The sequence below is a fragment of the Chiloscyllium plagiosum genome, unplaced genomic scaffold (genome assembly GCF_037043375.1).
Source record: "Chiloscyllium plagiosum isolate Xiang-an unplaced genomic scaffold, Cpla_swu_hap1 HiC_scaffold_34, whole genome shotgun sequence".
Taxonomy (NCBI): Eukaryota; Metazoa; Chordata; class Chondrichthyes; order Orectolobiformes; family Hemiscylliidae; genus Chiloscyllium; species Chiloscyllium plagiosum.
In genome coordinates this window covers 16788051-16799879 of record NW_028270172.1, presented here as the reverse complement: position 1 = coordinate 16799879, position 11829 = coordinate 16788051, and the positions used below count along the sequence as shown (strand labels likewise).

General features: G+C 66.4%; 1 protein-coding gene across 1 annotated transcript in view; it reads right to left on the bottom strand.

Annotated features, from left to right (window-relative positions):
* Positions 1 to 10166, bottom strand: part of slc22a23b (solute carrier family 22 member 23b) — a 47232-nt gene extending 37066 nt beyond the window's left edge. The window contains exon 1 of the mRNA XM_087978432.1: positions 9156 to 10166. Coding sequence (XP_087834558.1) covers positions 9156 to 9626 — 471 coding nt within the window. The 5' untranslated portion in view covers positions 9627 to 10166. The remainder of the gene's footprint in view (positions 1 to 9155) is intronic.
* Between the last annotated feature and the right edge of the window lie 1663 nt (positions 10167 to 11829).

Here is an 11829-nt window from a genome sequence, read left to right as displayed (position 1 = left end):
CCCACCCCTCCCGACCCAAACCCTCCCACCCGCCCCAAACCCTCCCACCCCCCCCCTCTCCCGACCCAAACCCTCCCACCCCCCCCAAACCCTCCCACCCCCCCCTCTCCCGACCCAAACCCTCCCACCCCCCCCCAAACCCTCCCACCCCCCCCTCTCCCGACCCAAACCCTCCCACCCCCCCCAAACCCTCCCACCCCCCCCAAACCCTCCCACCCCCCCCTCTCCCGACCCAAACCCTCCCACACCCCCCAAACCCTCCCACCCCCCCTCTCCCGACCCAAACCCTCCCACCCCCCCCCAAACCCTCCCACCCCCCCAAACCCTCCCACCCCCCCTCTCCCGACCCAAACCCTCCCACCCCCCCTCTCCCGACCCAAACCCACCCCTCCCGACCCAAACCCTCCCACCCCCCCTCTCCCGACCCAAACCCACCCCTCCCGACCCAAACCCTCCCACCCCCCTCTCTCCCGACCCAAACCCTCCCACCCCGACCCAAACCCTCCCACCCCCCCTCTCCCGACCCAAACCCTCCCACCCCCCCCAAACCCTCCCACCCCCCCCAAACCCTCCCACCCCCCCTCTCCCGACCCAAACCCTCCCACCCCCCCCAAACCCTCCCACCCCCCCAAACCCTCCCACCCCCCCCTCTCCCGACCCAAACCCTCCCACCCCCCCCTCTCCCGACCCAAACCCACCCCTCCCGACCCAAACCCTCCCACCCCCCCTCTCCCGACCCAAACCCACCCCTCCCGACCCAAACCCTCCCACCCCCCCTCTCCCGACCCAAACCCTCCCACCCCCCCTCTCCCGACCCAAACCCACCCCTCCCGACCCAAACCCTCCCACCCCCCCTCTCCCGACCCAAACCCACCCCTCCCGACCCAAACCCTCCCACCCCCCCCTCGCCCGACCCAAACCCACCCCCCGACCCAAACCCTCCCACCCCAAACCCACCCACCCCCCCGACCCAAACCCTCCCACCCCTCCCTCCCGACCCAAACCCACCCCCCCCGACCCAAACCCTCCCACCCCTCCCTCCCGATCCAAACCCACCCCTCCCGATCAAAACCCTCCCACCCCTCCCTCCCGACCCAAACCCTCCCACCCCTCCCTCCCGACCCAAACCCACCCCTCCCGACCCAAACCCACCCCTCCCGACCCAAACCCTCCCACCCCTCCCTCCCGACCCAAACCCACCCCTCCCGACCCAAACCCTCCCACCCCCCCCTCCCGACCCAAACCCACCCCTCCCGACCCAAACCCTCCCACCCCCCCTCTCCCGACCCAAACCCACCCCTCCCGACCCAAACCCTCCCACCCCCCCCTCTCCCGACCCAAACCCTCCCACCCCTCCCTCCCGACCCAAACCCTCCCACCCCCCCTCTCCCGACCCAAACCCTCCCACCCCCCTCCCTCCCGACCCAAACCCTCCCACCCCCTCCTCCCGACCCAAACCCTCCCACCCCTCCCTCCCGACCCAAACCCTCCCACCCCTCCCTCCCGACCCAAACCCACCCCTCCCGACCCAAACCCACCCACCCCTCCCGACCCAAACCCTCCCACCCCTCCCTCCCGACCCAAACCCACCCCTCCCGACCCAAACCCTCCCACCCCCCCTCTCCCGACCCAAACCCACCCACCCCTCCCGACCCAAACCCTCCCACCCCCCCTCTCCCGACCCAAACCCACCCCTCCCGACCCAAACCCTCCCACCCCCCCTCTCCCGACCCAAACCCACCCCTCCCGACCCAAACCCTCCCGACCCAAACCCTCCCACCCCCCCTCTCCCGACCCAAACCCACCCCTCCCGACCCAAACCCACCCCTCCCGACCCAAACCCTCCCCTCCCGACCCAAACCCTCCCCTCGCCCGACCCAAACCCTCCCCTCCCGACCCAAACCCTCCCACCCTCCCCCTCGCCCGACCCAAACCCTCCCACCCCCCCCCCCGACCCAAACCCTCCCACCCCCCACCCCGACCCAAACCCTCCCACCCCCCCCCTCCCGACCCAAACCCACCCCTCCCGACCCAAACCCTCCCACCCCACCTCTCCCGACCCAAACCCACCCCTCCCGACCCAAACCCTCCCACCCGCCCCAAACCCTCCCACCCCCCCCTCTCCCGACCCAAACCCTCCCACCCCCCCCAAACCCTCCCACCCCCCCCTCTCCCGACCCAAACCCTCCCACCCCCCCCCAAACCCTCCCACCCCCCCCCTCTCCCGACCCAAACCCTCCCACCCCCCCCAAACCCTCCCACCCCCCCCAAACCCTCCCACCCCCCCTCTCCCGACCCAAACCCTCCCACCCCCCCCCAAACCCTCCCACCCCCCCTCTCCCGACCCAAACCCTCCCACCCCCCCCAAACCCTCCCACCCCCCCAAACCCTCCCACCCCCCCTCTCCCGACCCAAACCCTCCCACCCCCCCCTCTCCCGACCCAAACCCACCCCTCCCGACCCAAACCCTCCCACCCCCCCTCTCCCGACCCAAACCCACCCCTCCCGACCCAAACCCTCCCACCCCCTCTCTCCCGACCCAAACCCTCCCACCCCGACCCAAACCCTCCCACCCCCCCTCTCCCGACCCAAACCCTCCCACCCCCCCCAAACCCTCCCACCCCCCCCAAACCCTCCCACCCCCCCTCTCCCGACCCAAACCCTCCCACCCCCCCCCAAACCCTCCCACCCCCCCAAACCCTCCCACCCCCCCTCTCCCGACCCAAACCCTCCCACCCCCCCCCTCTCCCGACCCAAACCCACCCCTCCCGACCCAAACCCTCCCACCCCCCCCTCTCCCGACCCAAACCCACCCCTCCCGACCCAAACCCTCCCACCCCCCCTCTCCCGACCCAAACCCTCCCACCCCCCCTCTCCCGACCCAAACCCACCCCTCCCGACCCAAACCCTCCCACCCCCCCTCTCCCGACCCAAACCCACCCCTCCCGACCCAAACCCTCCCACCCCCCCTCGCCCGACCCAAACCCTCCCACCCGACCCAAACCCTCCCACCCACCCCTCTCCCGACCCAAACCCTCCCACCCCCCCCAAACCCTCCCACCCCCCCCTCTCCCGACCCAAACCCTCCCACCCACCCCTCTCCCGACCCAAACCCTCCCACCCCCCCCAAACCCTCCCACCCCCCCCTCTCCCGACCCAAACCCTCCCACCCCCCCAAACCCTCCCACCACCCCCAAACCCTCCCACCCCCCCCCTCTCCCGACCCAAACCCTCCCACCCCCCCAAACCCTCCCACCACCCCCAAACCCTCCCACCCCCCCCTCTCCCGACCCAAACCCTCCCACCCCCCCAAACCCTCCCACCACCCCCAAACCCTCCCACCCCCCCTCTCCCGACCCAAACCCTCCCACCCCCCCCAAACCCTCCCACCCCCCCAAACCCTCCCACCCCCCCCAAACCCTCCCACCCCCCCTCTCCCGACCCAAACCCTCCCACCCCCCCCAAACCCTCCCAACCCCCCTCTCCCGACCCAAACCCTCCCACCCCCCCTAAACCCTCCCACCCCCCCCAAACCCTCCCAACCCCCCTCTCCCGACCCAAACCCTCCCACCCCCCCCTCTCCCGACCCAAACCCACCCCTCCCGACCCAAACCCTCCCACCCCCCCTCTCCCGACCCAAACCCACCCCTCCCGACCCAAACCCTCCCACCCCCCCCCTCCCGACCCAAACCCACCCCTCCCGACCCAAACCCTCCCACCCCCCCTCTCCCGACCCAAACCCACCCCTCCCGACCCAAACCCTCCCACCCCCCCCTCGCCCGACCCAAACCCTCCCACCCTCCCCCTCGCCCGACCCAAACCCTCCCACCCTCCCCCTCGCCCGACCCAAACCCTCCCACCCTCCCCCTCGCCCGACCCAAACCCTCCCACCCTCCCCCTCGCCCGACCCAAACCCTCCCACCCTCCCCCTCGCCCGACCCAAACCCTCCCACCCTCCCCCTCGCCCGACCCAAACCCTCCCACCCTCCCCCTCGCCCGACCCCCTCCCACCCCCCCCCCTCCCGACCCAAACCCTCCCACCCCTCCCTCCCGACCCAAACCCACCCCTCCCGACCCAAACCCTCCCACCCCCCCTCTCCCGACCCAAACCCACCCACCCCTCCCGACCCAAACCCTCCCACCCCTCCCTCCCGACCCAAACCCACCCCTCCCGACCCAAACCCTCCCACCCCTCCCTCCCGACCCAAACCCACCCCTCCCGACCCAAACCCACCCCTCCCGACCCAAACCCTCCCACCCCAAACCCACCCCCTCCCGACCCAAACCCTCCCACCCCTCCCTCCCGACCCAAACCCTCCCACCCCTCCCTCCCGACCCAAACCCACCCCTCCCGACCCAAACCCTCCCACCCCCCCCTCTCCCGACCCAAACCCACCCCTCCCGACCCAAACCCTCCCACCCCCCCTCTCCCGACCCAAACCCACCCCTCCCGACCCAAACCCTCCCACCCCCCCCTCTCCCGACCCAAACCCACCCCTCCCGACCCAAACCCACCCCTCCCGACCCAAACCCTCCCCTCCCGACCCAAACCCACCCCTCCCGACCCAAACCCTCCCCTCCCGACCCAAACCCTCCCCTCCCGACCCAAACCCTCCCACCCCCCCTCTCCCGACCCAAACCCTCCCACCCTCCCCCTCGCCCGACCCAAACCCTCCCACCCCCCCCCCGACCCAAACCCTCCCACCCCCCCCTCCCGACCCAAACCCACCCCTCCCGACCCAAACCCTCCCACCCCACCTCTCCCGACCCAAACCCACCCCTCCCGACCCAAACCCTCCCACCCCCCCCCTCTCCCGACCCAAACCCTCCCACCCGCCCCAAACCCTCCCACCCCCCCCCTCTCCCGACCCAAACCTTCCCACCCCCCCCAAACCCTCCCACCCCCCCCTCTCCCGACCCAAACCCTCCCACCCACCCCAAACCCTCCCACCCCCCCCTCTCCCGACCCAAACCCTCCCACCCCCCCCCAAACCCTCCCACCCCCCCCTCTCCCGACCCAAACCCTCCCACCCCCCCCAAACCCTCCCACCCCCCCCTCTCCCGACCCAAACCCTCCCACCCCCCCCAAACCCTCCCACCCCCCCTCTCCCGACCCAAACCCTCCCACCACCCCCAAACCCTCCCACCCCCCCTCTCCCGACCCAAACCCTCCCACCCCCCCCAAACCATCCCACCCCCCCAAACCCTCCCACCCCCCCCTCTCCCGACCCAAACCCTCCCACCCCCCCCTCTCCCGACCCAAACCCACCCCTCCCGACCCAAACCCTCCCACCCCCCCTCTCCCGACCCAAACCCACCCCTCCCCCCCCAAACCCTCCCACCCCCCCCTCTCCCGACCCAAACCCTCCCACCCCCCCCAAACCCTCCCACCCCCCCCTCTCCCGACCCAAACCCTCCCACCCACCCCAAACCCTCCCACCCCCCCCTCTCCCGACCCAAACCCTCCCACCCCCCCCAAACCCTCCCACCCCCCCCTCTCCCGACCCAAACCCTCCCACCCCCCCAAACCCTCCCACCACCCCCAAACCCTCCCACCCCCCCTCTCCCGACCCAAACCCTCCCACCCCCCCCAAACCCTCCCACCCCCCCCTCTCCCGACCCAAACCCTCCCACCCCCCCCCAAACCCTCCCACCCCCCCCAAACCCTCCCACCCCCCCAAACCCTCCCAACCCCCTTCTCCCGACCCAAACCCTCCCACCCCCCCCAAACCCTCCCACCCCCCCAAACCCTCCCACCCCCCCCTCTCCCGACCCAAACCCACCCCTCCCGACCCAAACCCTCCCACCCCCCCCTCTCCCGACCCAAACCCACCCCTCCCGACCCAAACCCTCCCACCCCCCCCTCTCCCGACCCAAACCCACCCCTCCCGACCCAAACCCTCCCACCCCCCCCTCTCCCGACCCAAACCCTCCCACCCCCCCCAAACCCTCCCACCCCCCCCTCTCCCGACCCAAACCCTCCCACCCCCCCAAACCCTCCCACCACCCCCAAACCCTCCCACCCCCCCTCTCCCGACCCAAACCCTCCCACCCCCCCCAAACCCTCCCACCCCCCCTCTCCCCGACCCAAACCCTCCCACCCCCCCCAAACCCTCCCACCCCCCCCAAACCCTCCCACCCCCCCCAAACCCTCCCAACCCCCTTCTCCCGACCCAAACCCTCCCACCCCCCCCAAACCCTCCCACCCCCCCAAACCCTCCCACCCCCCCCTCTCCCGACCCAAACCCACCCCTCCCGACCCAAACCCTCCCACCCCCCCTCTCCCGACCCAAACCCACCCCTCCCGACCCAAACCCTCCCACCCCCCCTCTCCCGACCCAAACCCACCCCTCCCGACCCAAACCCTCCCACCCCCCCTCTCCCGACCCAAACCCACCCCTCCCGACCCAAACCCTCCCACCCCCCCTCTCCCGACCCAAACCCACCCCTCCCGACCCAAACCCTCCCACCCCCCCTCTCCCGACCCAAACCCACCCCTCCCGACCCAAACCCTCCCACCCCCCCCTCTCCCGACCCAAACCCACCCCCTCCCGACCCAAACCCTCCCACCCCCCCTCTCCCGACCCAAACCCACCCCTCCCGACCCAAACCCTCCCACCCCCCCTCGCCCGACCCAAACCCTCCCACCCTCCCCCTCGCCCGACCCAAACCCTCCCACCCTCCCCCTCGCCCGACCCAAACCCTCCCACCCTCCCCCTCGCCCGACCCAAACCCTCCCACCCTCCCCCTCGCCCGACCCAAACCCTCCCACCCTCCCCCTCGCCCGACCCCCTCCCACCCCCCCCCCTCCCGACCCAAACCCTCCCACCCCCCCCTCCCGACCCAAACCCACCCCTCCCGACCCAAACCCTCCCACCCCCCCTCTCCCGACCCAAACCCACCCCTCCCGACCCAAACCCTCCCACCCCCCCTCTCCCGACCCAAACCCACCCCTCCCGACCCAAACCCTCCCACCCCCCCCAAACCCTCCCACCCCCCCCAAACCCTCCCACCCCCCCTCTCCCGACCCAAACCCTCCCACCCCCCCCTCTCCCGACCCAAACCCTCCCACCCCCCCCTCTCCCGACCCAAACCCTCCCACCCCCCCCTCTCCCGACCCAAACCCTCCCACCCCCCCCTCTCCCGACCCAAACCCTCCCACCCCCCCCCTCCCGACCCAAACCCTCCCACACCCCCCCCTCTCCCGACCCAAACCCTCCCACACCCCCCCTCTCCCGACCCAAACCCTCCCACCCCCCCCTCTCCCGACCCAAACCCACCCCTCCCGACCCAAACCCTCCCACCCCCCCCTCCCGACCCAAACCCACCCCTCCCGACCCAAACCCTCCCACCCCCCCTCTCCCGACCCAAACCCACCCCTCCCGACCCAAACCCTCCCACCCCCCCCCTCCCGACCCAAACCCACCCCTCCCGACCCAAACCCTCCCACCCCCCCCTCTCCCGACCCAAACCCACCCCTCCCGACCCAAACCCTCCCACCCCCCCTCTCCCGACCCAAACCCTCCCACCCCTCCCTCCCGACCCAAACCCTCCCACCCCCCCTCTCCCGACCCAAACCCTCCCACCCCTCCCTCCCGACCCAAACCCTCCCACCCCTCCCTCCCGACCCAAACCCTCCCACCCCTCCCTCCCGACCCAAACCCTCCCACCCCCCCTCTCCCGACCCAAACCCTCCCACCCCCCCTCTCCCGACCCAAACCCTCCCACCCCCCCTCTCCCGACCCAAACCCCCCTCCCACCCCCCCCCTCTCCCGACCCAAACCCTCCCACACCCCCCCTCTCCCGACCCAAACCCTCCCACACCCCCCCTCTCCCGACCCAAACCCTCCCACCCCCCCTCTCCCGACCCAAACCCACCCCTCCCGACCCAAACCCTCCCACCCCCCCCTCCCGACCCAAACCCACCCCTCCCGACCCAAACCCTCCCACCCCCCCTCTCCCGACCCAAACCCACCCCTCCCGACCCAAACCCTCCCACCCCCCCCTCCCGACCCAAACCCACCCCTCCCGACCCAAACCCTCCCACCCCCCCCTCTCCCGACCCAAACCCACCCCTCCCGACCCAAACCCTCCCACCCCCCCTCTCCCGACCCAAACCCTCCCACCCCTCCCTCCCGACCCAAACCCTCCCACCCCCCCTCTCCCGACCCAAACCCTCCCACCCCTCCCTCCCGACCCAAACCCTCCCACCCCTCCCTCCCGACCCAAACCCTCCCACCCCTCCCTCCCGACCCAAACCCTCCCACCCCCCCTCTCCCGACCCAAACCCTCCCACCCCCCCCTCTCCCGACCCAAACCCTCCCACCCCCCCTCTCCCGACCCAAACCCTCCCACCCCCCCTCTCCCGACCCAAACCCTCCCACCCCCCCTCTCCCGACCCAAACCCTCCCACCCCCCCCTCTCCCGACCCAAACCCTCCCACCCCCTCCCTCCCGACCCAAACCCTCCCACCCCTCCCTCCCGACCCAAACCCTCCCACCCCTCCCTCCCGACCCAAACCCTCCCACCCCTCCCTCCCGACCCAAACCCCCCCCTCTCCCGACCCAAACCCCCCCCTCTCCCGACCCAAACCCTCCCACACCCCCCCCTCTCCCGACCCAAACCCTCCCACCCACCCTCTCCCGACCCAAACCCTCCCACCCACCCTCTCCCGACCCAAACCCTCCCACCCCCCCCCTCTCCCAACCCAAACCCCCCCGACTCAAACCCACCACCCCCTCCCCAAACCCTCCCACCCCCTCCCTCCCGACCCAAACCCTCCCACCCCTCCCTCCCGACCCAAACCCTCCCACCCCTCCCTCCCGACCCAAACCCCCCCTCTCCCGACCCAAACCCTCCCACCCCCCCTCTCCCGACCCAAACCCTCCCACACCCCCCCTCTCCCGACCCAAACCCTCCCACCCACCCTCTCCCGACCCAAACCCTCCCACCCCCCCCTCTCCCAACCCAAACCCCCCCGACTCAAACCCACCACCCCCTCCCCAAACCCTCCCACTCACCCCTCCCGACCCAAACCCACCCCCCTCTCCCGACCCAAACCCATCCCCCTCTCCCGACCCAAACCCACCCCCCTCTCCCGACCCAAACCCATCCCCCTCTCCCGACCCAAACCCGCCCCCCCCCCCCCCCGTTACCTTGGTGACGATGTTGTGGGTGAGGGCGGCGGGTATCCTGTATTCCCGGTGTTTGCACCGACAGCTCTGGCTGCTGTTGCTGTTGGCCCCGGAGGGGCCGGCGTCCGCCGCCCGTTCCCCGCCGCCGCTGTGGGTGAGTGTCCGGCCGCTCCGGTTCGCGGAGACCAGGGCGTGAGCGGCGTGTCCCCCGGGGGCTCCGGCCAAGCGGCTGCTGCTGCTGCTGTTCGCCCAGCACAGGATCTCCGGCTCGGCGGTGAAGAAGCAGTCGGAGCTGCGGCTCAGCCCGATCAGGAGAGCGGGGATCCAGGTCAGGAGCAGGATCTTCTTCTGGTACCTCCCCAGACCCCCCAGACCCCCCAGCAAAGGCAACACCGTCCCATCCACATCCCGGCACCGGGGAGCTGGCAATTTACCCCCGGAGGATTGTTGCTGCTGCTGCTGCTGCTGTTCCACATTCCTTTCCACTGCCATTTACACTTAAAAATTATAGATGTATATATATATATATTTTTAAACACCCAAACCCGAGGCAGTTGCAAAATTATTCCATTGGGAAACCAATTTGGAAATTGATAAAGCTGGCTGTCAGCAAAACAAAAAGGGTTGAAGAGTGGGAACCCCAGGCGGTAGAGGGATGAGTGAGCTGCTCTCAGTCACACACTGGGCAGCGCTAACCAAGACTGGATCAGCATGTCCTCTGGCAGGGACTGAGGCTGCCTTTCTTTCTCCCCCTCCCACCCCACAAACGCCTTTCCCGGAAGATGGCTCGGAGTCCTCGCCTCCCTCCCTCTCTCTCTCTCCACCTCCTCATGACTTACACACAGGTAACCACACCTGCCCTCTCCGACACGCCATCTTTCCCAATCCCTGCAGCAAAGAATGAAACGCGTTTTGTTTTTGAGAGGTTGACTTCCTCGCCTCTGTCAGACCTACACCCTGCCCCTCACTGAGCCAGCCCTCCGCCAATACCCTACCTAGCTCCGAAACCAACCTGCCTTAAAGCTGTACAGTCCCCTCTGGTATCAAACCCCTCGGGCACTTTCCTCTCCACAACCTGTTAGTTCCCAATCCCGCCTCTCGTTTAACTCACGCCCAGTGCTTCCTGAATCAATTGTACAATTTCCCTTGTGCAACTGAAATTAAGGCTGGTCTTTAAGAGACTCGCAACTTTAAGGACACTTCTGCGGATAAGGCTCGCTAGGAATTCGACATTACGGAAAATGATTTTTGAAACTCTTACATAAGATAATTATATCTCATTTAAAAAGTATTTTTGAAACATTTATGATTATGGAAGGGAGGGTGTTGAACTCAAGGACAAAATAATATAGATTTTGTGCAAAGTGAGACTGGTAGAAGGTGTTTGGGTTCAATTTCGTTCTTAACACATTATAGACTACTGCTCAAGGGACTGCTGGAACGAGGGGAGTTTGAATGAACGCCCCGTGGAGATTATTGATTTTTTTTAAATCCAGTGTTTATCTGGTTCCTATAAAGCAAAAAAAAACAAATTACCCGGCACACATGACTCATCGAGAAACCTTACTCACTATACCGTCAGTGGGGCTGCGGTATTCCACTCGAACGTGTTGTTAAATCAATTCTGTTCCCCACGAAACTCAAACTCAACGAGGGAGTGTTGATTTCCCCGTATAAAAGTTTTGAACTTTTATGGATTTTCAACATTTCTCTGGTATATGCTTTCCCTAAACACTGACCCATAGGCTCTTTGTACACAGTAATCAAATAAGCATTATTTTAGTGCTAATCAATATTGTTAGGCATCAGATCAATATTCAGCCTAGAGAACAAAAAAAACCTTGAAAAGCTTCCTTTCATGCATTAATAACCTTTGCAAGATAGCAACAAGACAGCGAGTTATGGAAATGGGTATGCAATATGTCACTATGCCAAAACATTCTCTTCTAGGTTCCATTAACATTGGCCTAGATCAGCAGGGAATGGGGGGTTTGAGTTATAAGGAAAGGCTGGGTGGGCTAGATGTTTTCACCGGAGTGTAGGAAGTTGAGGGCTGACCTTATAGAGGTTTATGAGGGACATTGATAAAGTGAATGGCAGATGTCTTTTCGCTAGGGTGAGGAATTTCAAGACTTGGGGCACATTTTTATGATGAGAGGACAAAGATTTAAAAAGGACATGAGGGGCAACATTTTTACACAGAGAGCGGTTCATGTGTGGAATGAACTTGCAGAGGAAGTGGTGGATGCAGGTTCAGCTAGAATGTTTAAAAGTCACTTAGATAAGTATAAGAATAAGAACTGTTTGGAGGGATTTGGGCCAAGTGCAGGTAGGTGGGACTGTTTTGTTTGTGATTATGGTCAGTATGGACTGGCTGAACCAAAGCACATGTTTCCATGCTGCACGACTCTATGTAATTAGTTGCAAAGGAACAGGGCTTGTCATTCAGCTTACAAACACTTACCCCACAAAATGTAAAACTAACTTTAAAGTAGAGACTTCCTGTCACCAGGCACGTGATCCAGAGAGGATCCAGGTGATCCAAAATATATGAGGCTCTTCAACTAATCAATCATCACTCAGATTCACAGAGAATAAAGCAGAAAATATAATTTGGAGTTAAGTACAGATAGGATTAAGGGAGTAAGGTATTTAAAACAAACTGTGAAAGAGTAAATCCACAACTTTGATTTTC